Source organism: Filicampus tigris, chromosome 14, assembly GCF_054856515.1.
Source record: "Filicampus tigris isolate MCC_2025a chromosome 14, RoL_Ftig_1.0, whole genome shotgun sequence".
Lineage (NCBI taxonomy): Eukaryota > Metazoa > Chordata > Actinopteri > Syngnathiformes > Syngnathidae > Filicampus > Filicampus tigris.
This window is the reverse complement of record NC_141230.1, coordinates 20640518-20666117: the sequence shown is the minus strand read 5'-3', so window position 1 is coordinate 20666117 and position 25600 is coordinate 20640518. Positions and strand designations below refer to the sequence as shown.

At 41.3% G+C, this 25600-nt stretch overlaps 4 protein-coding genes and 1 long non-coding RNA gene across 14 annotated transcripts; 2 read left to right on the top strand and 3 right to left on the bottom strand.

Annotated features, from left to right (window-relative positions):
* The first annotated feature begins 144 nt into the window (after positions 1-144).
* Positions 145-5690, top strand: hsd3b1 (hydroxy-delta-5-steroid dehydrogenase, 3 beta- and steroid delta-isomerase 1). The gene is made up of 3 exons (XM_086052524.1): positions 145-1077; positions 1842-2006; positions 2639-5690. The coding sequence occupies exons 1-3, from the start codon at positions 924-926 to the stop codon at positions 3445-3447; spliced, it is 1128 nt and encodes a 375-aa protein (XP_085908650.1). The 5' UTR covers positions 145-923; the 3' UTR covers positions 3448-5690.
* Positions 5691-6234: 544 nt separating this feature from the next.
* Positions 6235-20004, top strand: pla1a (phospholipase A1 member A). 6 transcript variants are annotated; one of them, XM_086052512.1, is made up of 14 exons: positions 6235-6487; positions 6617-6753; positions 7635-7839; positions 8651-8828; positions 9063-9171; positions 9240-9341; positions 9566-9658; positions 10415-10597; positions 11566-11655; positions 12653-12758; positions 13120-13275; positions 13936-14008; positions 17946-18071; positions 19886-19969. In XM_086052512.1, the coding sequence occupies exons 2-14, from the start codon at positions 6690-6692 to the stop codon at positions 19952-19954; spliced, it is 1554 nt and encodes a 517-aa protein (XP_085908638.1). In that variant the 5' UTR covers positions 6235-6487; positions 6617-6689; the 3' UTR covers positions 19955-19969. The 6 variants fall into 6 exon arrangements, with proteins under 6 accessions (XP_085908638.1, XP_085908640.1, XP_085908641.1 ...); XM_086052514.1 differs by lacking the exon at positions 6235-6487 and having other exon boundaries at positions 6498-6753; positions 17946-18015; positions 19886-20004; XM_086052515.1 differs by lacking the exon at positions 6235-6487 and having other exon boundaries at positions 6498-6753; positions 10549-10604; positions 11566-11686.
* LOC147136785 (uncharacterized) lies at positions 10724-13404 on the bottom strand. Of its 2 annotated transcripts, none has more exons than XR_015089714.1 (3): positions 13160-13404; positions 11726-11798; positions 10724-11650 (listed from the first exon to the last, which is right to left on the bottom strand). It is a non-coding gene; the product is annotated as an uncharacterized LOC147136785 (long non-coding RNA). The 2 variants fall into 2 exon arrangements; XR_015089715.1 differs by having other exon boundaries at positions 11740-11798.
* On the bottom strand, positions 14222-19848 carry popdc2 (popeye domain cAMP effector 2). Of its 3 annotated transcripts, none has more exons than XM_086052526.1 (4): positions 18955-19847; positions 15931-16039; positions 15441-15795; positions 14222-14692 (listed from the first exon to the last, which is right to left on the bottom strand). In XM_086052526.1, the coding sequence occupies exons 1-4, from the start codon at positions 19446-19448 to the stop codon at positions 14613-14615; spliced, it is 1038 nt and encodes a 345-aa protein (XP_085908652.1). In that variant the 5' UTR covers positions 19449-19847; the 3' UTR covers positions 14222-14612. The 3 variants fall into 3 exon arrangements, 2 of the variants coding, with proteins under 2 accessions (XP_085908652.1, XP_085908651.1); XR_015089712.1 differs by having other exon boundaries at positions 14550-14692; positions 15294-15795; positions 18955-19848; XM_086052525.1 differs by lacking the exon at positions 14222-14692 and having other exon boundaries at positions 14833-15795; positions 18955-19848.
* Positions 20005-20800: 796 nt separating the features above from the next.
* Positions 20801-23478, bottom strand: cox17 (cytochrome c oxidase copper chaperone COX17). Of its 2 annotated transcripts, none has more exons than XM_086051680.1 (4): positions 23321-23478; positions 22058-22183; positions 21867-21988; positions 20801-20948 (listed from the first exon to the last, which is right to left on the bottom strand). In XM_086051680.1, exons 2-3 carry the CDS (start codon positions 22174-22176, stop codon positions 21904-21906), a joined length of 204 nt encoding a protein of 67 aa, XP_085907806.1. In that variant the 5' UTR covers positions 22177-22183; positions 23321-23478; the 3' UTR covers positions 20801-20948; positions 21867-21903. The 2 variants fall into 2 exon arrangements, with proteins under 2 accessions (XP_085907806.1, XP_085907805.1); XM_086051679.1 differs by having other exon boundaries at positions 20801-20915.
* Between the last annotated feature and the right edge of the window lie 2122 nt (positions 23479-25600).

The window sequence follows — 25600 nt, the reverse complement described above, 5'->3', positions numbered from 1 at the left end:
TTCCATTTAATGAAGCAAGATGTTTTTTTCCACAACTTGCACACGCGCAAAACACACACATTCCATTTGATGTGTGTTCGTCCTTCGGCTTAAGATAAGAGCGCAGACATCTGCCATGGCCAAGGACTCAACCACAACAACACACAGAAAAACATTCAAGTCTTGCAACTTGACATCTCTAGTTTTATTTGTTTTTACTTGGGGAAAAAAATTGATGAGGACAGTGCATCGGTATTGCTGTGCAGATAAAGAAAAAAAAAGACAGACAGACATGACATGACATTAGCACATCGTCTAAAGGCTTTTTCTTTGGCTTTGCTGTTTTTTTAAGGTTGAAGTTCAAAGAAAGGTTAGGATTCAAGTTAGTTAGGGTTGTGAATTACGGTTTCAAGAAAGGGGAAAGGTTTCTCAGTGTGGGTTTTCAAACAAAAGTTTGGGATTCAAGTCAGGAGTTTAAAATTAGGGTCTCAAGCCTGGTTCTTCAAACCAAAGAATGGTTTGAAGCCATGGATAAAATATCAATTTGGGGTTTCAAGTCGGGTTAAGATTTCAATTTTGAGTTTTAGGCAAATTTAGGGTTCAGGTTAAGGTTTCAAGTCATGGTTACAGTTTCAAAGTAGGGTCTCGAGGCAGGGTCAAGGGTTAAAAGTAGGATTAGTGTTGCAAGACAGGGTTAGGGTTTGAAATTTGCATTTATCAAAGAAGCACACTTGAAGGTCTTCAGTGGACTTTTTTTTTTTTTTTATCACCAGATTTCTGGCTGCCAGGCTGAGCTCAGCCCTCCCCTCCTGTTAGCATCCTCGTCCATCCTCCACATTGTTTGTCTTATAAAAAGCAGTCCAGCTCTTCTCATTGACGCTCGTCTCACCTCAGTCCAGCTGCTTCTTCTTTCCCTCTGTTTTGTCTCCTGCGGAAGATCTGCGATGTCCCTCAACGGCGACGTGTGCGTGGTGACGGGAGCGTGCGGCTTCCTGGGAAAGACGCTGATCAGGATGCTTTTGGACCAGGAGAGAAACCTCAGCGAGATAAGACTCCTCGACGTCAGCGTCAACGAGGAGCTGCTGCAAAGTCTGGAAGGTAACAAAATGGCTGAAATTCGACACTGGTTGTCATTGCTGTCTATTTCTTACATGAAAAACAGATGAAAATAAATATTTGTTGTGTTTTGGAAAAGGTGTACCTCAACAAACCTAAGATTTTATTTTCTGTTTTGAAAAGCAAAATATATATTTTTTTTTTCTTTTAATTAAAAATACTATTTTGTGTACAAAATTTACATAAGAAAAATAGATTTTGTACAGAAAATAAAGATTATTTTTTTATTTTATTATTTTTTTTTTTAAAAGTGTGTACCGGTATGTTTAGGATTTTAAATTAAATTTTTTTTAATACAAAATTTGATTGAAAAAAATATAGAGATGTTTCAGGGGATGAAAATGAATTCCCCCATTTTTTTCATGCAAAAAAAATATTTTATGTTTGTATTTGACATGTGATAAAAAAAAAATATATGTATATGGGGGAAAAAAATCAACTATAGCTACTAGACGTTTTGAATGCAAATAAAGCTTAGAATTTTTTTTTTTTATGTTTTAAAAAGAGTATATTGCAAAAAAGGTTGAAACTAAATGTTTTGGATTAGAAAAAAACTCGACAACGAAAATGTTTTCTTTTAACTATTTTATTATTTTTATTGGAGAAACACCTACAACACATTTGGTTACATTTGGGGGGGGAAAACAAAATCTCCAGATCCAATATTGTTTCGACAGGAATTAGGACTATTCTGCCTTGGTGGAGGTCTAAACAAGTTCCTATTCTGCTGAATTTCTGCGTTTCAGAAAATCGAGGCGACATCAAGCTGAGCGTATTGGAAGGCGACATCAGAGACGCCGACTTTGTGAGGAAAGCGTGTCGGGGAGCCACACTGGTCTTCCACATCGCGTCCATCATCGACGTCATCAACACCGTCGAGCCCAGCGAAATTTATGGCGTCAATGTCAAAGGTGTGCTCACAAATGTAGATGCTAGAAACGTAGACTAGGCTAATGTAGCTACACTTGGCTCGGTGCTCTTTCCTTCTTGCCAACACATGGCACTCAAATACACCACAGCAGTCACATCTACCAAAATAAAAGCAGCAACTGCGCCACACCGCCCTTGTCTCTAATCCTTTCAAAATAAATGCTGCAAATAGCCAACAATTTCAAATTGTCCACATTGTTTCTCGATTTGGCATTTGACTGAAGTTTTTGACTATTTACACCACTTATTTTGAAAGGGTCAGACTAATTTTAAGCAGAAAATGTGCTTTTATTTCAGTAGAGTGCCACCCCCTTTTGTTTTTTTGTTTTTTTTGCACAATTGGGAGTTAGACTAAAGGAACCAACAAAAATAAGCGTCTTTTATGCTTTAAATGACTCCAGTCCTTTTCAAATAAGTGTGGTGTGAATTCCAAAACTTTGGTCCAACAACAAATTGCAGCCGGAAGGCCTACCAGAGGCAATGGAAATGGAGCAAAAACAGGGAGTCCAAATCCGGTAAGGTTTGGGGTGTTCCAGCTTTCATCTTGAAGTTCCCATGCATCTTTGGTTCACCAAAAGCTGGCGCGTGCTTGAAGCTGCATTGGTTGTTCCAGGGACCCAGAACCTCCTGGAGGCGTGCGTCCAGGAGAACGTGGCCTCCTTCATCTACACCAGCACGGTGGAGGTGATGGGCCCCAACCTGAAGGGCGAGCCGGTGGTGAACGGCCACGAAGACATGACCTACCGCACCTACCTCAAGTCCGCCTACAGCAAGACCAAGAAAGAGGCCGAGGACCTGACCCTGGGCTACGACGGCGAGGCCCTGCCAAACGGCGGCCGCCTGGCCACCTGCGCCCTTAGACCCATGTACATCTACGGCGAAGATTGCCGCTTCCTGCTCGGCCACATGGCGGACGGCGTGCGCAACGGCGACGTCCTCTACCGGATGTCCCTGCAGGAGGCCAAAGTCAACCCGGTCTACGTGGGCAACGTGGCGGCGGCCCACCTCCAGGCCGCCCGCTGCCTCCGGGACCCCGAGCGGCGGGCGCACGTGGCCGGCAAGTTCTACTTTGTGTCCGACGACACGCCGCACGTCAGCTACTCGGACTTCAACTACGTGGTCATGTCGCCGCTGGGCTTCGGCATCCAGGACAGGATGATCGTACCCCTGCGCCTGTTCTACGTGGTCTGCTTCCTGTGGGAGATGGCGTGCCTGATGCTGCGGCCCTTCCGCCGGGTGGTGCCGCCCATCAACCGGCAGCTGCTGACCATGCTCAACACGCCTTTCAGCTTCTCCTACGACAAGGCCAAGCGCGAGTTGGGCTACGCGCCCAAGTACACCTGGCAGCAGGCGCGAAGCAACACCACCCGCTGGCTGGCGCAGCAACTGCCCAAACAACGAGAGAAAATATGGTCCAAGTAAAACGCTAGTGCTAGACTTTCAACGCGGTTTCAACAAGAACTTGGTAGCCTGATTTTAAACTTTTTTTTTTTTTTTTTTTTTTTTCAAAAGTACCGGTTCATTGAATTCAGTCGCCCCGATGAAAGTTTACGTTGAATTGGAAAACTGAGTTAAAATTCCTATCTCACAGACCGATATTTCTTTGTAAGTATGGATACTTGTTCCTCTAAAACTCATGAAATTAAATGTGGGGTTCCTCAAGGTTCGATTTTAGGCCCCTTACTTTTTAATCTTTATATGCTTCCCCTCGGGGATGTCATCAGGGGACACGGCATCAGCTTTCACAGCTATGCTGATGACACGCAGCTGTATATTGCCGTGTCTCCTGATGACACAGGACCCATTGATACCCTTTTAAATTGCATTTTAGATATCAAGTCATGGATGGCAGATAATTTCCTACAGCTCAATGAGGACAAGACTGAGGTCTTAGTTATCGGTCCCGAAGGTCAGAGAGAGAAGCTTTTACCAAAACTACACATTTTTAATCCCTCACACTGTGTGAAGAACCTTGGCGTCATTTTTGACTCTGAGCTCAGTTTTATTCCTCATATTAAAAATGTAACCAAGATTGGTTTTTATCACCTTAAGAATATCGCCAGAGTCCGCCCGTTTCTCTCTCAGGCTAACACGGAAGTGCTGATGCATGCCTTTATTTCCTGTCGTTTAGATTACTGTAATGCCCTGCTCTCTGGCCTCCCGAAAAAGAGCATTTCACCACTGCAACTACTGCAGAATTCAGCCGCTCGGGTGCTGACGAGAACCAGAGGGCGGGAGCACATTACGCCAGTTTTGAAATTGCTGCATTGGCTCCCTGTGTGTTTCAGGATCGATTTTAAAGTACTTTTATTAGTTTATAAATGTGTTAATGGTCTTGGGCCATCTTATTTATCTGATTTGCTTTTATCATACCAGCCCTCGCGGATCCTGAGGTCCTCTGGCGCCGGCCTTTTATTTATTCCAAGGGTGAGGACCAAAATGCATGGCGAGGCTGCATTCAGCCATTTTGGTCCTCACCTTTGGAATAGCCTGCCAGAGGATGTCAGGTCTGCAGAGACTGTTGATATTTTTAAGAGGAAGCTCAAGACACACCTTTTTAGTTTGGCTTTCAACAACTTTTAAATAATTTATCTTTTCTTTTGATTGAAGATAATTCTATGTTTTGCTTTGAATGTTTTAAAGCACTTTGAGTTGCATTTTTATGTATGAAAAGTGCTATATAAATAAAATGTGATTGATTGATTGATTGATTAAAACATCAAAAGAAAGCGACACAAAACCCCCTTGGTAGCTTAAATAAAACATAAACATAAATAAAGGAGAGTAAATTAAAAAAGAAAGTGAATTAAAAAACATTGACTTTAAACCACAGGTCTCAAACTCGGGTCCTCGAGGACCGCTACTAATCATCAGGATCGTTATCAGACTGCTGCTGATGAGAGGAGGGAAACGTCTAAATTGCAAACAAGCAGCCTGAGTTAAACCATCAAAACAACGCGACGCACAATTCCCTTGGTATCCTGAGATTACATGTCAAAGTAAATTGAGTTGAATCGCCCCAAAGAATGAGCCCGTCGAATTGCATCGAAGACAGCAACGCACAACTCCCCGAGTGACCTTTTAAAAACTTCAACATGAGTTAAACACATTAAATTCTACTTCTTTTTTTTATTTACGTGTTTGTTTACTCACAAAATATTTGACTTTCCTTTAAACTTCACTAACTTGTTTGCTTTGACACATAAATGTAGGAAACACTTTAGCTACCTTTAGTCATCATTCACGACTTGGAAACTGCCGTTGACGCTCCAGCAATGTGTCACAATGTGGTAAACAAACGCACATGTACACACACGCCCAAACTGGTGTGAAGCCAGGCCAGAGTCCATTGATAAGCAAGGTCACGAAATGGCTGCTAGGCATACCACTTTCATTTGTATCCACCTTGAGGAAGAGCAACATTGACAAAGCCACACCAATGGCAGCATCACCTTGGCTGAGATAAAAAATATACCTCATTTCACACCAATTTAGGAAAACTATGGTTGCCCAGAAGTATCACCAAAACTACCAAATTAGAATAAATTGAGCTAATCTGAAACTAACTAATTAGTGTGTATTTTTACATGATTATGTTGCGAGTCTAAATGTGTTGTTAACCACCATTTAAAAATAAATGAAAACAATGTTGTTTTTTTTGTCAATATCTTTTCATATTTTTTGTTTCCCCATTTTCCTCCTTCTCCCAAACACTTTTCATGGAAAATGACATTAAATGTTCGTCAGTGTTTTATGAAGAATTTCGGGGGATTTTTTTTTAATTCCTCCAATGCATTTCAAAGAGTCAATTATAAACGTTTTTTCGCTATTCACAGGCCTGTCCTGCCCCTATCCCCTGTGAATAGCAAAGGTCTAGTCAGTGTATAGTGATTGATTTTGTTCAACTTTGGCCAAATTTGTAACAACCACAACAAATCTGAACTTTATTTACTGTACAGACCTTGATTTATATATCGGAGTAAACAATTACTCAATAAATCTAAAACCACTATTAGTAATAACATTTAATAAATGTATTTTTTAAAATAAATACTGTAATATTTGTACTTTTCACGCTTGTCAGCGACCGTACAATTAAACAAGCTAGTTTTATTTGTTTTCGTGGAAGCACTATTGTGTGGTGAAAGAAATATGGTTCGTTTGTGGAGGGGGTTCATCATAAGCAATAATGCGCTACGTCCTCATTCTTATTTTTTAGTCATTAAAATAATGATTTGTTTCAAAACTCACATTGCGATTGCTTTGTGTGACGTCTTTTCTGCCCGTTCGTTTTCCAAATTTGACACTAGGCTCTGTCAACACTATCTGTGAACCCTGCATGATCGCCTGCGTGGGCAGCCATCTTGTTTGTTTACCTGTGACGTAGCCTTAAGGGACTTATCATCAGCAGTTTCTGGGAAAGCCAACAACCAATCACGTTCGTGCCCACTCGCCCTCGGACGTGAGTTATGATACATTAAAAGTCGCACATATTGTCGTAAAACGCGAAACTTACGTGTGGTTATTTATGTGGCGTTTCGTGGTTCGGGGATTCCCGTCGCCGGCTGTTGTGTGACGCCTAAATCGAAAGCCGATCACTCTGGGCCGGCTTCACTGAGCAGCTGAGCACCGCTAAGCTTCCATTGTCCCCCCCCCCCCCGGAAATGGGCCCCCCGGGCAAAAGCGTCCTGCTGCTCTTCGGTCTTCTATGGATCCACACGCTCCAAGGTAGGCCACCTATGCCTAATATTTTGCCCATCTCGTGGACTTATCAATACGATAACCAAAATATTAGGAATCGTCCTCAATGTGATGACGTTTTTTAATTTTAGCCATACGAGCAGAGTTTTAAAAAACAATCAGGTAAAATGAATACACTAATATTGTATGTTTTAAACAACTGTAAGGCATAACAAAATAGACAATGAAGAAAAGTGTTTTGAAAAATAACAAATGATAACATGAATAATAAATAAATAACGTTAAATTAATGTATCATGTATACATTCATATAATGAGTAATATGTTATAACGGCAAAATAAATCATGTATATTTTTGTCGTCAAAAATACAGAAAAGGGAAAAATACTAAAAGAATACATTAAAAAAAATCAAACAGAAAATGTATAAAATATCATATACAGTGCAAAATGAAATGCATAAATTATATTAAATTTTAAAATAAGTCTAAAAAAATAAAATCTTTAGCAAATTAAGAATGTACAAAATAATCATACAATAATGTATAATAAATACAATAAATGGACTGTATAATGAAATAAAACATATATACAATATAAAATAAGATGTAAAAATATGAAAACTACAATAAAACTTCAAAATAAACGAAATTATTACAGTCATACTAAAAATATATAATATACTGTACTCTAACTTCTTGACTGTATCATACAATATTAAATAAAATGGAAAAATACATAGTAATAAAATGAATACATAACATTTTTCAAACTAACTTTCAATAGGTTGATGAAAATCATAATGTACAAAAGAACAGAGTAATAAAAATACATATTAATAAAAAATTGTAAATACAATAATGAATATTAAAATGGCAAATACATCACTGCACTGGCGTCATTGTGGAGGTTTGGAGGCGAGGGCGGATGAGTGCGCCGACGTGAGCACCACCACCTGGCAGCAGTACCGCCAGCAGAGGCAGCAGCGAGCGCCGCGGGTTCGCTACCTGCTGATGACCCGAGAGCGCCCGGGCTGCGCGCAGTCCTTCCGCCAGACGCCAGGGAGCGCCTTCAACGTCACGCGGCCCACTAAGGTCATCGTGCACGGATACAGGTCGGATTCCACACCCTGCACTACCTGCGTTGCAATCACAGCAGACCAGAATTTGCAAGAATCTCTTATGCTAGGTGTTTTCATTTGAGGCGAAATTGTCCTTGATGTTTACCAAACACCGATGTTATGTTCCAGACTAATTTGTCTTTAAAGCGGAAGTCAACCCAAACATATTTTTTTCAAGAATATGTTCCCAGCAGGCCCACTAGTTGAAACACGGCATTCTGATTAATTTTGCGTTAAGCTCGTTTTTAGCCATCTCTGGTGGCGGCCATTTTGTCTTCTGTCGACTGAAAATGACATCACAACTGCTCAAAACGACCACGGTTGACCTGTTATCTGAATCTGAGCCGTGATTGGTCGTTGTGAGCAGTTGTGATGTCATTTTCAGTCGCCAAAAGACAAAATGGCCGCCCCGGCAGATGGCTAAAAACGAGTGGATTAACACTTATTCCACAAAATGACTTCCGCTTTAATGTTTACACAAACATGTATGTAAGGTGAATTAACTATGCTAAATTGTCTTTAGTCTTTCAAAAATCTCAGTCGGTTAGCTTCATTGAAGGCCTTTGATGTCGACAGAAACACATACAGTAGTTTAGTTTAGCTGGAATACATTTTCCTTGATGTTTGCAAAACACGTAGATTAGCTTCTTATAAGTCTACATTGCCTTTGATATCTACAAAATACCTAGATTAGACTCATTAAAGACTAAACAGTCTTTGAAAATGTGCTTTAAATTCATTGAAAACACTGACACCTTGTGACGATTGAAGAGAAGTGTCTTTGATGTTGCGCATGCACGCACAGGACCCTGGGCAGCAAGCCTTCGTGGGTTTTGGAATTGGCCGAGGCGCTGCTCAAGGTGGAGGACGTCAACGTGCTGATGGTGGACTGGGTGCACGGCGCCTCGTTCGCGTACAACCTGGTGGTGGACAACTACAAGGAGGTGGCCCTGCAGATTTCCGTCCTCGTCAACCGGCTGCAGGTCGCAAACAGCACAACGTTACAATGCTTTACTTGTGATTTATGACCGTCTTCATTGCAGCTTTTTGTCTCTTGATTGATGACTTCTCGTAGCAGTACGTTTTTTTACGTGACGTATGACTTCTCATAACGTTACGACTTTTTTTTTTTTCCTTTATTACTCTTTTAACACATCACATTTTTTTCTCTTAATACATTTCAACATTTTTACGTAATTTATGACTTTCTTAAACAGAAAGAAGGATGCAAGCTGGAGTCATTCCACTTCATCGGCGTCAGTTTGGGGGCGCACGTGGCCGGATTTGTGGGAACGCTCTTTGAGGGAAAGATCGGAAGAATCACGGGTAAACCGCAACTGGAATTTGCTTGATTTTGAGTGCAATCCAGTTCTTTTACTGTTGATGTTCTCCAGGTCTGGACCCGGCTGGTCCCTTGTTTAAGGGTGCAGACACCTTCGACCGTCTGGACCCATCCGACGCGCAATTTGTGGACGCCATCCACACCGACTCAGACTGTAAGACATTAGTCGTATTTAAAGACATAAAAAACAATCGTGACATCTCATTTTCTCCAACGCTGTAAATTGTTCCAAAATAATGCGCTTTAGATTTGGAAACAGCTAACTTAGGACTGAATATTTACAAAGCGCGAGTATGTTAGGTTATGGAAGACAAGAACATGTTTGAGACACTCACAATGGTCCTGATATTGTTTTGTTTTGTTTTGACGCGTCGTCAGACTTCGGCATCTCCATCCCGGTCGGCCACGTGGACTTTTTCCTGAATGGTGGAAACGACCAGACGGGATGCGCACGATCCCGGTTCGCCTCTGGTGAATTCCGCCTTACACTAAAAGTCGAAAATACCCTTTAAAAAAAACAAATTGTAAATGTCGTCCAGCCCCTTATGTCTCTGAATGTTGGATAAAGACTTTTTTTCTTGTGAAAGGTACCAAGAAAGTTGGATCTATACTATATTACTTTCTTGCACCCTTTTAAACAAGACTACTTTTTGGCAACCGACTGGACCATACCACTTTTTGGCATCCCTTTTTTTTTTTTTAAATTTAGCAATTATCACCTTTTTAGCACATTTTTGGGCACTCTAAACTTGACCACTTTTGGTCCTCCTCTAAACCATACCGCTTCTTGGGATCACAGTTTTTGGCACCCCTTTTTATCATAGTATGTTTTAGCATCCTTTTGAAGCATACCACTTTTTGGCATCTTCTGAACCAAACCACTCTTTGGCACCCTTATCAACCACACCAAAGCCCCTTTTTGGCGCCCTTTGAACTATACCACTTTTGGTACCCTTCAGAAGCATGCAACTTGTGGCACCCTTGTAAATCAAACCATAACACTTTTTGTACCCTACTTAACCATTTTTTTGGTACCTTTCCGTACCATATTAATTCTTGGCACTACTCTTTGGCACCTTATTGAATCAAACCATGCCCATTTTCTGACACCCTTTTAAACCATACCGTCCTTCCAAAAAAAAAAGAATACCCTCCCTTTTGAACCAAACTGTACTTATTTTTGGCACCCTGTTTTGGACCCAATCATTATTCGTGTGGATTTGTCAGTTTGGGGCTTCTTTCCAGTGTACGGCTATGTGATTTGCGACCACATGAGGGCGCTGCACGTGTACATGAGCGCTCTGAATGCATCTTGCCGGCTGAGCGGCATCCCCTGTGACAGCTACCAAAACTTCCTGCAGGGACGATGCCTCCACTGCGATGCCTTCAGGGGAACGTGTCCCGCCATCGGTCAGTGGTTAGCATCAAACTGAAAATTAATTGGGGGTAAGGGTGTCAACATTAAAAATACTCTATTGTAAAAGTTAAATAAATAAATAAATAAATAGACAAATTGACAGAACGCACAAAGCCGATTTCAAACACAATGATAAAATCATTGAAATAAAACAATACAATAAATATTGAATACAATACATTCAAATAAGTAAAATTGCAGTTATGTTAAATTACATTACAAAATAATGTTATTATGATGAAGGAAAATATTACAAATATAACAGTCAAATGAATGAATGGATTTAAGAAATAACACGTTAAAAAAATAAATAACTATAAAAATGTCCTTACAAATGAATAAAACAATACAATTTAAAATACAATAAAGTGCATAAGTGTAATTAGTGGGTCATTCAGTCATGACATTAAAATGCAATTTGAGTAAATAGAAAAGTACTTAAAAATACATTTTGAGTCATTTAATTTTATAGAAATAATAATAATTTGCAATACAATAAACTCAATTTATTCAATGAATAAATCATAAAATAATTCAAAAAGCACAATTAAAATTAGTTCAATGTAAATAATATACTGCACTCATTTTTTTAAATACAGCTGAAATACATCATAATAAATGATAATAAACTCAAATAATAAGTAAAAATACACAAATTATTTTTTTAAATTCATGAATTACATGAATTATAACTGATTCAATATATTAATACAAATCAAATAGCTATAAAATATATCATTTAAAATGGAAACAATTCAAAAACATTTCATCAAGGTTATTTAATACCCAGTAGTATAAAAATATACAATAAAAATAAAGTACACATTATCTTATTGAAAACAATTTGAAGCATGTAAAAAGAAATCTCTTTAAATCTTTTCTTTTGTAAATGTCAATATTTGGCACGCATTTCATCTTCATTGGCAACTTATTCCAGCGTGGATGCATGTGTGCCTTTCAGGTTTGTCCGAAAAGTGCGGCATCACTTCATCTCCCCTCCCCACCGAGCAAAAGTTGTTCCTCATCACCACGTCCCAGCCGCCTTTCTGCAGTGAGAAAACATCAACTTGATGCACTAAAAAGTACATTGCGAATGTTGACCGGAGCTTGTGAATGCACACTTGAGGGTTTTCACCGTTCCTGATGAGCGTCCTCATGTGGATACAAAAGTAAAGCCAACGTGCGAACCGTCTCCTAATTGCGGCACAAACATCAAAGACAAAGCCAGAGGGGAAATGTCATTAGTCAGCAGAAGCAAGCTAATGAGCTCCTTTGCTGTATGTGAGTGACCCTGCGCACGCAAAGGCAAAATCAATCGCGTGCTGCTGCGCGCTTACAACAAGAACAATTCAAAGTCAGACAAAGTGAAGCATACAACAAAAGCAAAAAAGAATGTGGAAAATGACACTTTTTGGCACCCCGCCGTAACTTTACGTTCGGGAACCGTAAACGTTTTGACATCCTTCCGAACCTGCCCACTTTTTGGCGGAACCATACCGCTTTTTGGCACTCTTTTGAAGCGTCCCATTTAGGGCACACTTTTTGGCAGCCGACATATCAGTCCAAAATCCTACCACTTTTTGGTAACTTTTCGAATCCTACCACTTTTGTGCACCCTTTTGAAAAATATTAATTTTGCTCATCAAACCGTAACATTCCGAACCACGGCACGTTTTGGCACCTTCTTGAACCCTACCATTTTTTGGCACCCTACCACTTCCTGGCCCCGCTGCTGAACACATGTCGCAACTTGTCACCTTTCTGAACCCTACCACTATTTGGCACTCTTTTCAACCATATCACTTGTCGGCACCCTTCTCAACATACCACTTATTGCTCCCTTTTGAACAGCCCAATTTTTAGTTTTGGTTGTTTTGAAGGGCACCAAAATAACAGATCACAATATTTCCACCAAGCAGTACAGTTAGGTCTATAGTGTGATGAATAGCATTTCATGCAGGGTACTAAAATAGCTAATGCCAATAGAAACAATTTTGGGAACAATCCGGTGTGACTGATGTCGATGTCGTCTCCCGTGCGTGCTGCAGCTCATCACATCCTGCTCGTGTTGGAAGTGTCCGCTCTGGCTAAAAGCGCAGAAGTGGAAGTGACGCTGACCACCGGAGACCTGGAGACACAACAACGACTCCGGCTGTGGGTAGCGCCGCTTTTTTTGCCATCCTTCCTTTGGGCTATCAAGCACAGCGGTACACTTAAGTGAACCCTTTTTGTCAAGCAGTACATTTTGGTTTAGTTCACTACCAGTAGCTGAGGTTTCGAAAAGGGTACCAAACCACCTGATCCTTACAGTGGTGTGCCAGAATTTCCACTTCTACAAACCTTGAACTAGACTGGACCACTAGATGTGATAACCTCATAAAGTATCTGAATTCAAGGCCCATGGCATGTTTTTCTTATCCTAACAGTCATCACCTTCCCCACGGGCCATTTGTAATGGTGACATCCTTGGGGGAGGTAATAACTGCCTGCAGTGATGAATGTGTGTGTGTTTTAGTCAAACAGACACAACGGTGTACAGGACGATGGTGGCTCACCCGGTGCCGCTGTGTGAGATCCACTCCATCGCCCTGAAAAACACGGGCGCTCGCTTCTACCGCCAGAACGACATCCACCTCAAGTCCATCTGTCTGTCCCAAATCGCCTCGCCCGCGTACGTCTGGACTGAAATGTGTTACGAACACGATGCTCTTGTTTTGTTTTTTTCCCTGTAATGTGCATGCCAGACCACTGGATGGAGATGTTTTCCAAATGTTTGAGTTTCAGGCTCGAAAAACGAGATCAAAACCCAAAATACCCTCAACTAAATACAATTATAGCTAGCAAGTGGTGCAAACATATAGTAGAAGTATTCAAATATTTTCCCCCCCAAGTGTTAAGCGACATAATTCTCATTCAATGTGTGTGGAAGGAGAGCTGTTACTAGTGTTACTAGGTCGAATTTAAATTCATTTTCACTTGTTGCTAGGCAGAACACAATCATTTGAGAGGTAGACACTTGTTACTTGGCAGAATTATTTGAGGGACAGGGGACATTGGTTGCGAGAAGAAATTCATCTGAGGGGGAGAAGACATGTTGCTAGGCAGAATACACAATTACTATGTGGGGAAGACACTTGTGGCTGGGCGGAATTCACGTGATCACCGGTTGCTAGGCAGACTTCACAATCATACAGGTGGGAAGACACTTGTTGCTAGGCAGAGTTCACAATTGTTTGTGGGGGGGAAGAAAAATCAATTTTAAGTTTTCATTCTATTGAGAGACACTTGTTGCTAGGCAGAATTAAAATATATTTTTTCTCTGTTTTATCAGGCGCGAGGCGCCACTGTGCGTGAACAACATCAACATCCGGCGAGGATCTCCATGGTCACATGACTTTGTGCAGGTGTGCAGTTACTTCTGACACCCCTTCAGAGACCAAACAGAGAAAAATGCGAGAGCGGTAGGAAGACGGAGCGTCACAGCAAAATGGAGACTGTGGCGTAGGCAAATAATAGCATCTGTATTTTTTTTTTTTTTTTGTCGTTACTAGCTATGAACCCTCAACTGAATGAATTACTGAGGGCAGTAGTAAAACAGAGCACTGCAGCCAAGTGGAGACAGTGGAGTAGCAAGTGTGTTTATTGTTGCAATTTTACACACATTTACGTAAAATAGGCTAAAAAATAGAATTCCAGGAAGTAGACAGTCCCAAAACAACATTTTCACTGCACACTGCACAAAAGCTTTATAGAGAAATGTTGGCCCCTGTAATTGGACAGGACAATTTCACATTATGTTGGTGTATGTTCAGTCTGAAGAACAAAAAACATGCTAATGGCTAACTACGCTAACACATTGTTTTATTTACAGAGGAAGCACTCAATTCCTTTTGTGTTTTTGAACAAAATGAGATTAAATGAACACAAGTGATGTGTGAATCAAAAAAAAAAAACTGTGGTCCAAATACTGAACGTCTTGAAATGGATCAAACGAAAAAAATGGCGTGGTCAGAGTTTGGGAGTGTCGGTGGGAGCTAGCGGAGCTCGAGTCCTCTGAAAGCGAGCTGCTCCTCCGGTCACGTTGCCCCCTGTGGACACAAGTAAGAATTACACGTGACTGGGTGCCACAAATTTGGGAGGAATGTCCATCCACAAAACGGTGAACTCAAAGCAAACCAAATTGCATCTGTTTTGCTGACTGGAAAAGGTAATAATCACACCCCATTCATCATTTAACACAGACTTGTTTATTTATGGATTAATTAGTTAATAATGAGTCATGAATGCTGATAGAACCATTCATGATGCTGATGAAGATTTTCCAAGAAAATCATAACCTTCCAAGAAAAGATGTAAACCCCTCAAAATATAACGCCCCACCACAAGAAAAAAAATCACGTAAAAAGTCACAATTTCCCCGTAATTTATTCAATAATTTCTGCCAGAAAAAAAACTGTACATGAACATTTCCAGAAAGTTGTATTTTTCCAAGAAAAAGTAGTCCATTTCCATCATCATTTTCAGAAAACTTGTTTTTTAAAGTCATATTTCCACTTTTATTTTTTTGGGGAGGAAAAAGTTTCCGTTTTCCCAGAAAAAAAAAGTCTTGTTAATATCGTGTTAGTGTTAAAGGTGGCATCCATGCACACAAAGTTGTCATCCTCCGCGTCAACCAGGTGCAGTACTTACATGTATCTTAAGCGGGTGAGCCAGTGTGTTAGCTCCGCACCCCCTCGCGCCCCCTCTACCTCAAATAATCCCTCTCACTGCCGTAGTCGGTTAAGGAGCCCGCCAAGTCGGCAAAGTCCTCCAGGACCAGGCTGGTGGAGTCCTCACCAGAGGGCAGCTCCGGGTCGGACGGCCACGGCCGCCCGGCGGGGGTCTCGGCCTGCCGTCCCCGGTCGGGGTCCGACTCCCGTCGCTGGGGTCGGTCGACTCGCTCGGGGGGTTCGCCCTCGCTGCTCTGCGACGAGGGGGCCAGGACGTGGTAGAGGCTGGGAAGGCGGATGTCCAGCAGGACGCCGCTCTTGATGTACAGCTTGTTGTTGAGGTTGTACAGCTTCTCGGCGATGTCGTAGCCGAGCATGACGGCGAACAGGCGGCACACGTAACGCTCCTTGGACATGAGGGAGAACAGGCGGCGGCGCCGCCACGACACGTAGCGACAATCCTCCTCCGCCGTCAGAGTAACCTGAAAAGCAAACAAACAAATGCCTTTCGAAAATGCAGGCCAAAAGTGGAAAAATGGTGATGTTCCATTAAAAAAAAAAAAAAAAAAAAAAAAAATTCCAAGGGCAAACACAACATGCATGTAGCGTGGCGCTACCTGGAACTTTCCGTCCTCATTGGGCCTCAGGGACTCCCACTCGGGCGAGTCAAGAAACTGGTGTGGGTGGATGTAGTGCAGGAACTGACCCTCCAGAGACACGTTGATCCTGACGTCAAGAGTGACAAGGTTAAAAAGGGAACGCGAGATTAGAGAGCTGGAGGTCACCGATTAAAGTCGGGGTGACTTTAGCAAACATTTGCATAATGATCTCCACAGGGGACCAAGAAATACTGTACATCGCCGTGAATATTTGCTGCGTCAAGCTCCGTTTGTTCGTTTGCCAGAGACGATGGATAAAGTCATCCGGACGCTCCTCAGTCGGGGGGGGGGGGCTTTACGATAATCCACCGACTAAAACTGGATCGTATTAAAGATTCCCTTTTTTCCTTCGCGGCATCTGATCTACTAAAACCTCTTCTTGGTCACGTTTACCTGAGACAACCTTGGCAGGATTCAAGGCTGTTAAAGACAAAATAGAGACAAAAAAGTCACAGCTAGCTAAAATTGGACTCCAGTTAAGTTTTGGTCTAGTTTGGTGATTCCCAACCAGAGTGCCTTGAGCGATCCATATTTATTCATTACAAATATATCTTTGTTTATCTATCTATGCTCGCGACGCAGAGTGACAAGCAGAACAATTACATGCTCTTCCACTAGAAGGTAAAAGGTAAACGAAACCTTTTTATCCACCCGGATAATCGTTTTGTTCTGTTCAACAGACCCACGTTTCTCATTGAGTAAACTGAGAACGAGATCTTTATTTCCGTATTCATACTTTTGTTGTCATTTTCCTATGGTGGTATTGTATGACTTTTTTTTTTCTCCATGTAAAATGGAAGCCATGGCGCAGTAAAGGTTGGGAAACTGTTCAGTTAAACTACTTTTTATTACATATAAAACAGCAGTGAATGCAAGTACTCGTTTTATTTTGTCAACTAGGAGGTGGCCGTTGCTCCTGCAGCAAATCGGGCTGAATAGGAAGCAGAAGAAATATTCCTGCGGTGGGCATGTGGGTTGCTTCAAACATCTGCTTGGGAAACCTTCCAAGTACAGGCTGACGCTGTAACAGCAGATTAGCACTTTTTGGAATGATCTGACCGCCGGCGTTGTGCATTCACGCATACCTCGTAGTGTATGCACGTTGAACACTTTTTTTCCTATTGTTTTTCTTGTAGGTTTTTGTTTTCAGGGCAAAAAGATTCCATTGTACAAGAAAAAACACATGTACATTTACAAGATAAATTTTGTAATTTTCTCAGGAAATCAGTCAATTCTGTAGTTTTTAGCTCTTGCTATATCCGAATGTATTTTGTTACTAACTTTAACCCTAGAGCAACAACACTGCATTTTTTGTCCTTTTTTTTCCCCTCTCTTTTTACTTTTGCGAGCAAAAATTGCTATTGCAAAAAATAATTACATAAAATTCTATTTTTAGAAAAAAAAAAAGGAAAATGTTGCCATTTTCATAGCTAAAAGTACTTACCAAGAAATGGTAATGGTCTTAGGAAGAAAAAAAACTAAAATGTTGATTTCCAGAGAAACAAAGTACTTAACTTTCACCACCCAAAAAGTCACATTTTTTTCTAGAAATAAGAAAATAAAATTAAAAATAAAAAAAAAGTTGACATTTTGAACAACAAAAAAACAATATTCAGGTTAAAAATGTTTTTAAAAAAAGTTGGTTTTTTTAAAGTTAAATTTGTTAAATTTCACTGAATGACTATGACAATGTTAAAATGAGCAGCAGCCAATGTCTCCACAACCATGTCGCTTATTCTTATATTTTGAATGCGTTCATTATTTTCTACAGAACCTCAAGACAACTAGCTTAGCACTGATGCACCAAAAATACCTTGTCAAACAGCGTTTAGATTTAGTGCTAACTTCAGGATGTATTACCCATGGCCATGACCTGGATCAGAAGAATAGAAGACTTGTGGTTTATGACCGCCTTAGGTCATAAATAAATCAACTCCTCTATCTCCGGTACCGGTTCTGCTTGTCCTTTTCAGGGTCACGGCTGGCATCTATCTCACAGACGGAAAGATGGACCAGTCACCACAGGGACCATTGAGATACTAGGTAACATCATTTCTGGGTGCCTTGAAAAGAATGCTGAAAAAGCAGTCGATACTGTGGTAAGTCGTTAGCACCTATGCTAACAGCTGTACGATTCAATCGGTAGTGTGCTTTCAAATGCTAGTCAACTTCCAAAACAGTAAGCAGAGGGCATTTCTGGCATGTAAAAGTGCTAAAAAACAACAGCCTTTATAGTATGAAGATTTGTCTATATTGCGCAGGGACGGACAACATCGGTAAAACCAGTCGCAATTAGATCACTGCTGGAATGGACAACAGGCTTGAAATGCTCCGAACTTTTCTGGGGAACATATGGAACATTTACACCAGTTTCAGTCCAGGTAACTAGTTTAGGAGGGATGGTGATAGCTGCATTAGCTACGGAATTAGCGTGGCATCATGGCGTCACGCGTATGGCGCAAAGACAAGGAAGACCAAAATTAGTATTAGTTTTTTGTTGTGGTTGTTTTTCTTTTTTCCCCCCTACTATTGTAGTCATGGTAGTTGACTGAGCAACATTTGAGAGATCCACAAGCTGGATGTTGGGGCCCTGGCTGGGAAGCAAACCTGCTCTTGCTACATGAAAGCTACATGTAACACTACTCTACCAACTTGGTTCACAGTCGTTGACTTTTTGGGAACAGAACCCGCTACACTACACTTAAGATCTCCAGTAGCTGAAATGGGTTTAAGGCTCTGGTCAGGAACTGCACCTGCTACAAATGTTAATTCACTACCCATTATAACTTGAGTCGTTGTAGTTGACTTGGTGTGTTTTTTAGGCTGGACACAATTCTTGAGATAATAGTCCCCTTTCTTCAGGCTTGAGACTGTGACTCGGGATCTCACGTGGAACTGAACCTGCTCTGGCCCGCTAAAAGTTAGCAGAATGTACCACTACTACTACCAAAGTGAACCAGAAGAAGCACTCAAGACACCCACCTGCCAGACAACAGAAAGGAGAGCCTCTCGATGGGTGTCTTGCCCTCCACTGCGTATGTCTCACCCGCCTTCATTTCCAGCACCTTGTTCTCAAAGGCGCCCGCGATCTCCTTGAAGACCCGGACGGGCACCCCCAACGGGAGGTAGACGACCTGGTAGAGGGCGGCCAGCTCCTCGCTGGGCAGGCCCTCCTGGTGCAGGCGGTACAGCAGGTGGCAGATCTGGACCAGGCAAGCCAGAAGCAGCAAGAGGTTCCAGGTGACCACGTCGGGGCCGCATACCGTCATCCAGCCCCACAGAGTCAGGCACAGGAAGGAAGGCGCCAGGAGTCCGAAGATGAAGAGGCACCCGTAAGGCCCGCTGCCACCCATGTAGCCCAGGAAGAGGATAGTGTTGCCCAGATGGTAAAGGGCACCCTCGGTGTTGTTGCTCCAGCCATCGCAGACGGGGGCAGCGAACAGGTTCTCTAGGAGGCTGGCGTTCTCCCCAGTCATGTCAAGAAAGGACGGGAAAGTCAACAATCCAAGCTCGTTCCCTCGGGAAGTTCTTCAGGGTCTTCTCACGGTTCTAGAACAAGGTCCTGCTCTCATTATGCATCCCCCTTTTCCATCTCGGGTGGCGACTCATTCAGTTCAACCGTCGGCCAGCACTGTGGAGACAACAGCTGGAGGAGGGCGGATAAGCCGGGAGGAGGAGGAGGAGTGGGAGTGGGGTGTTGTTGATATGGAGTCCCCACAAGGATCACCATGTTTGGAATTGAAACCCAAGGAGGACACGAGTGGCCGACAGAAAGCAGGCCTGCTACTTAACATAACAGCCAGAGAGGGGCAGGCAGGAAGTGGGAAGGACTTTGTCACTATATGAACTCTCCAGAGGTTCTGACGGGCCCCAAAAGTTCTTGTTGTTCATGTGTCGTTTCTGTCTTGAACAGGGCCAACCGAGTGGCTTGGGACGCGTCAAAACAAGACGGACAACACTTTGCAGGTTGGATTTCAGGTAAAAATATCCACTGCTGCCGCTGCCTGGCATACTTAACTGTCCATCTCAATTGACAAAAACGAAAGCAATGAGCGCAGACCTCCGCCAAGGCCTGTGAAATCATCCTCTCATTTATCGTCATAATGCATTAAAAAAAATAACTCCAAAAGCACACGCAATCACTATATTATATATATATACTAGTGCTGTCAAAAGATTAATCGCAATTAATCGCATTTTTCCAACTCCATTTTTGACTGAGCTTTGAACCGCTATTTACTTGAGTAAAATCTAGGAATTCATGTGGAAAAAAGTTTATTTCAATTCAAAGACTGTTCTAATAGCTTTCTTTGATCCTTGAATACGATGCTTTTCCTGTAAAATACAATAGTTGAACGATACACCAAAGATGTACAACAAATATGGTATTTGAATTTGGCTGTGCAAAGTGTGCAAATTATTTTGGATTTTCTCCAATGAGCCGTCAAGCCGTCAACTTTTTAAGTAAAACTATCATTTTTTAAACGTTTTTTTTTTAAATCACACTAATACTCTATGTCCTAACACTCTGGTCACTAAATGTATCAAAAATGTCATTTTTTTAAAAAGCGCTCATTTAGTTCATTCCTTTGCATTTACGTCTCTATTAGTACTCTGTTACCTCTGTAAAGGACAAAATGCTGTTCGGTCCACTACAGAGAAGAATGCAGATATGTCAAGTATTGACATGAAGTTATTTTTAGAAGCCTGAGTGCATACCACGGACGCCAACCATTCAGGAAGGGGGAAGTGGGCACTGAGATTAGGAAGACACCATACCATTAATAATTCACCTTCCATTCTTAAAAAACATTTTGGAGCATGGGGATGATTGCATAGAACTTTTATTCAAATTCCAACTGCAGTGATCATCACAGATAAAAAAATAAATAAAAGGAGAAGTTCGGTCCTTCCAAAACTTCCTGGGTTGTCGTCCATTTTTGCTGGGGAAGAACGGACGAAAAGGTTACACACATCTAAAGGGTGAAAAAAAAAGACGTGTGTGTGTGTGTGTGTGTGTGTCATGATAAGGCAACAGGCGGAACGTTTGGATAGTCAAGTTCAACAAGCTAAAATTAGCATTTCACGTGGCCACTTGACTCTGAACATATCACTGACATCATTTCACGTTGATCTAAATATCCACGCTGTACACTGACTGAGCACTTCCTATATTAACTTTCTAACCATTTTTACTTCGAGATTTGTTTTCCAAGACGGAAAAAAAACATTTTATTATGCCAAGTTCAAAAAAAAAAAAAAAAAAAGAAAAATCCCTATTCCCCATAGTCAGAATCACTGATATTGATTACTTTCATTGGGATTTTTCCTTTAGGTCATGTGATGTGGTTTGACTCACACATGGGATTGATTGGTCAGGTCTTAACAGCACCTTGGACCATTTGCTCTAGTCTAATTCACTCCAGAACTCACCATCCCTTATTGTGATTAACCTTTCGTCATTTTGTCTGGTAGGAATGACACTATGATCGATTGCTCTAGTCTGAATCATACATTTGGAGCATGAGCTCACCTGCTCTCATTTGAATTGCTCTTTTAGGTCAGTTTCAATTACACCAAAGATCGATTGATCTTGTCTGAATCACACATTTAGAACGTTGATGTTACCTTAAAGCATTTACTCTAGTCTGGATCTAGTCATTTGGTCCGGTTAAAATCACACCTAGGATTACGCTGGTGTGAATCAGACATTTAGAGCTTTTACTCTGGTCTGAATCACTCAGTTCCCTTGCTTTCATCAGAAAGCTGCCGCAGATCGCTTTCTTTAATTAGGATCGCCGTTATGTGTCATTTTGTGTGGTTTGCATCAGTGGCTCTGATTTCTACAAACATTCAAAAGCCGAGACAACAGTAACTCACAAGACTTTACTTACCACACATACACACGCACACGCGCTCATAATAAAAGAATTAAATCTTGAATCCCAGCTGCCTCATGCAGTCTTTGTGGGCCTCGATAAGTTCCGTGCAGTTCTCTTCACCCTTTTCAATGATGCTGAGGACAAGATAAATACAATTGAATCAGTGTTTTCACATTTTGCACTTTAGTATTCCAAATAATTACCATGCGTCTCTGACTTTCTTGGTTTCAGGACAAGCGCAGCATGCCTTGAGCGGCTTCTTCTGCTCGCCGCCCTCAGTGATGGCGGCGGGCTCCACAGCGGCGGCAGACACGGTCGACATCTTGAACCTATAACGGGACAAAAGAGATTGTCTCGTGATCGCTTACTCTGGTCTGGTGAATCACAATTTGAAGTGATTTCTGTGATCTGAGTCACTCATCTCACTCGGTCTCAATGAATTGCTCTTGTAAGTCATTTAATCTGTTTTGACTCACACAAGATTGATTGCTCTGGTCTAGCTCACTCATATCAAATTCACTTGTTGGAATCACAAACTTGTGTCATTTGGGTTGGGTGTGATCAACGCCTTGGATTGTTTGCTCTGGTCTGAATTGCTATCACTTATTGGAATCTGCTACTAGTTTTTTTTTTAATCTGGTTTGACAAATGCTTAAGATCGATCGCTGTGAAACACATTTGTGTCAACATACACACAATGTTGCCTTATAACGTACCTCATATACTATCACAGAATGTGCACACGTTACACATAAGAGTCATAAGAGATTTATTTATTTGCATCTGGAGTTTCACCGTAAATATCCAAAGTTGACAGTTTCTTAGTCAAAGTGAAAGCAAATGTGAAACTTGCAGCGCATGAGTCACTGTGGCAGCAGACACTCATTTCCTCATTTCATACAGTAGACTGACCTTAAAAAGTCATCATTGTTGAAGATAAACTTTCCTCCCTTTACGATAATACATTTTATACGTGGGAAATAATACAGAATCATGCGTGTTCACAATGCCATAGATATATGCAAGGTTCAGTTTACTGGTAAAATAATAATAGAGGCCGAACTACTACACGTGAATAAAGTGTATTTGTGAAAAAGAGCAAACAGTACAAATATTGGTAAGGGAGAAATTTGTGACAAAAGTGGGGGTGTGTCCGCGCATCACAACTCGTGTCAAAATGATCACTTAAAATTGGACTATCAAAATGTGCCGCATAAAACCAAACAGAATAACCACGAACGAGCCGTGCCGCGTTGACATGTAAGCGTTCCAGCGTCTAAAATCTCTTTTACCCTACATTACATAACGCACACGAGAGGCTAACTTTTCAGCTAGCGTAGGCAATGTCGTGACGTCACGCGTTAAACTGCTCAAAAAGCGCTCCGTTTTCACATATGCGCTCATAAACGACGTTGTTTAAAGCGAAATTTGGACGAAAGTTAACCACCGAAAACCGTAAGACTCACTTTTAGGGTCTCTGACGTAACTGCTCAGTATGGAGGCTAGTGCTTCACGCTGTCACCTTCACAGAGGAAAGACAAGGAACCGGCGTGTCGTCACGTGACCACGTCGGACAGCAGCAAAGCCTCCTGGGATATGTTGTCTGGACACTGCGACCTGACTAAAAATGTCTTTCCGGTTGGGACTGTTGAAATGAATGATGTGACAAAAGCACTCAAATACAATACATTACAATATTTATTTAATTACATTAATATTAAATGACTTGAAATAAGATGCATTAGTTGAATAATTATAAAATTATTCAAAAACAAATAAAAAATTAGTTAAATCCCACAAAATAAAGGAAATACCAAACAAAATACAGTGAAATAAATCCCACTAATTAAACCAAACAAAGTCAAATAAATACAGTTGTTGTAATTATCATAATTATTATTAATTTTTATTATTATTTTCATTTTATATATTATTTATACTTATTATTAATTGTAATTACTAATATAACAAAATAAATATACTCGATCATCTAATTCCTGTAATTTAATTACATCTACTTGACTTGAAAAAATTATTGGGAAAATAATAATTTTCTATATGACAAAAAAACTAAAATATAAACTTATAAATATGTCAAAAAGGGAAAAATGCAGCTTTTTTCCCCCATTTGTTTGGGCACAAGTGCAGAAAGCAGACCTTAAACAAACCCAACCACGCTTACAATTAAAATAACTCCCCGTGAAGCCGACAATGCAAGATGCATCTGCGTATATTTGTGCCTTAAAATTGTTTGCGATTGCTGGACGAAAAATATAGAACAGGGGGCAGACTCGGGAGTATTGAAATATGAAAAATGCATGCATGTGTGTGTGTGTGTGTGTGAGGGGGGGTGTGTGTGTGTGTGTGTGTGTGTGTGTACATGTCCACGCTGTGCGTCAGCAAAAGAAGAAAATCCAGACGTAAGCAAGCAGAAGCCCTGAGTCATTCTCCCCGGCAGCTGTGCCCTGTTTAAACAAACAAGTAAGCAAAGCATATTATTCGCAGATTTTCACCTTTTTTTTTTCTTCAACACTACTGCAGACATTGCAAAGTCCTCATGTTGCCTTCCATGTTTTTTTCAAAGGCTTTTTTTTTTTTACACAATCAGCAGCTGCTCTTGTGTCTCTCCAAGCCTGCTGATTAGCGTTTACAGCCAACAAATTGCCTCCCGTGACGATAAAGCTTGACGAAATGAAGCCAAACTTGGACTAAATTGCAACAAAAAGAAAAGTCTGCCAATGTGGCTATAAACGATGAGTATGAGTGTGAAAGCCATGGAAATTTAACAGGACAGAAGGAGAATCTCTCAAGATCACTTGCTCTGGCCTGAAGAACTCACTTTACTAAGTAGGAATAACCTTTTTGGCCTGGTTTAAAACACGCTTTGTAATGATCCTTGAATGTCATTTGGTCTGGTTGAATCAACTTGTATAGGTCTGGTTTGAGGCACACCTGGGATCCATTGTTCCGGTCCGACTCACACCATGGATCATTTGCCCTGGTCTGAATCACTCCTCAAACCACTTGCTCTCATTGGAATCCCTGTACGGGTCAGTTCATCTGGAATCACAGCAAGGATCGACTGCTCTGGTCTCATGCACTCTTTGAATCAATTGCTCTGGTTGGAATTGTCCGCTGATGTCATTTGGTCTGGAACTGGAATCTGTTGTTCTGGACCGAGTAGCATCTGGGCTGGACGGCTCTGGTCCGAATCATTTGGTTGCCCAGGAATCGTCTATTAATGTCATTTGGTCTGGATTGAAGCCTGTCTTCTTCTGCTCTGGTCTGAATTACATCTCGGATTTCTTTTTCTCTTCTTCTCGAGTTTCGGCTAAAAGCCCTGAAGTAGCATCGAAATAAAAACTATAATCCAGCCAAATGTCCTTAGACAACACATTAGCATTCATTTACCTTTTATGACTGACATGACCTCACAGTTAATCCTCCCTTCTCCACAGCTGCATTAAATCCGTCCAAGCAAAAACAAACATTATGAAATAACTCGCACTGTGTGCGTGCGCGTGTGTGCGCACAAGTTCATGTGTGGGTCGTGTTGTTAATAAAGTGTAAGGAATCCACACAGAGTTGCTGCAGAGTGCTCAGGTAACAAAGGCAGTGTTTCATTACATCCCAAATAGAATAGATGGAAATGTAATGTCCCAGACTGAACTCGCTGCTCCACACACAAGGCTCACACACCCGACAGCAACACGCACACACACACACACACACACACACACACACAC

Bases quoted from the DNA above. Each gene is read 5' to 3' on its own strand.
- popdc2 (XM_086052525.1), bottom strand. From the start codon at position 19,448: ATGACTGGGGAGAACGCCAGCCTCCTAGAGAACCTGTTCGCTGCCCCC. The intron at 16,040-18,954 runs GTGGGTGTCTTG...TCTTGACGTCAG, and splicing joins TCCTTTCTGTTGTCTGGCAG to GATCAACGTGTCTCTGGAGG. The intron at 15,796-15,930 runs GTAGCGCCACGC...TTTGCTTTTCAG, and splicing joins ATGAGGACGGAAAGTTCCAG to GTTACTCTGACGGCGGAGGA.
- hsd3b1 (XM_086052524.1), top strand. From the start codon at position 924: ATGTCCCTCAACGGCGACGTGTGCGTGGTGACGGGAGCGTGCGGCTTC. The intron at 1,078-1,841 runs GTAACAAAATGG...TCTGCGTTTCAG, and splicing joins GCTGCTGCAAAGTCTGGAAG to AAAATCGAGGCGACATCAAG. The intron at 2,007-2,638 runs GTGTGCTCACAA...TGGTTGTTCCAG, and splicing joins TTATGGCGTCAATGTCAAAG to GGACCCAGAACCTCCTGGAG.
- pla1a (XM_086052512.1), top strand. From the start codon at position 6,690: ATGGGCCCCCCGGGCAAAAGCGTCCTGCTGCTCTTCGGTCTTCTATGG. The intron at 10,598-11,565 runs GTCAGTGGTTAG...TGTGCCTTTCAG, and splicing joins GGGAACGTGTCCCGCCATCG to GTTTGTCCGAAAAGTGCGGC. The intron at 13,276-13,935 runs GTACGTCTGGAC...CTGTTTTATCAG, and splicing joins TCCCAAATCGCCTCGCCCGC to GCGCGAGGCGCCACTGTGCG.
- cox17 (XM_086051680.1), bottom strand. From the start codon at position 22,176: ATGTCGACCGTGTCTGCCGCCGCTGTGGAGCCCGCCGCCATCACTGAG. The intron at 21,989-22,057 runs GTAATTATTTGG...TCTTGTCCTCAG, and splicing joins AAGAAAGTCAGAGACGCATG to CATCATTGAAAAGGGTGAAG.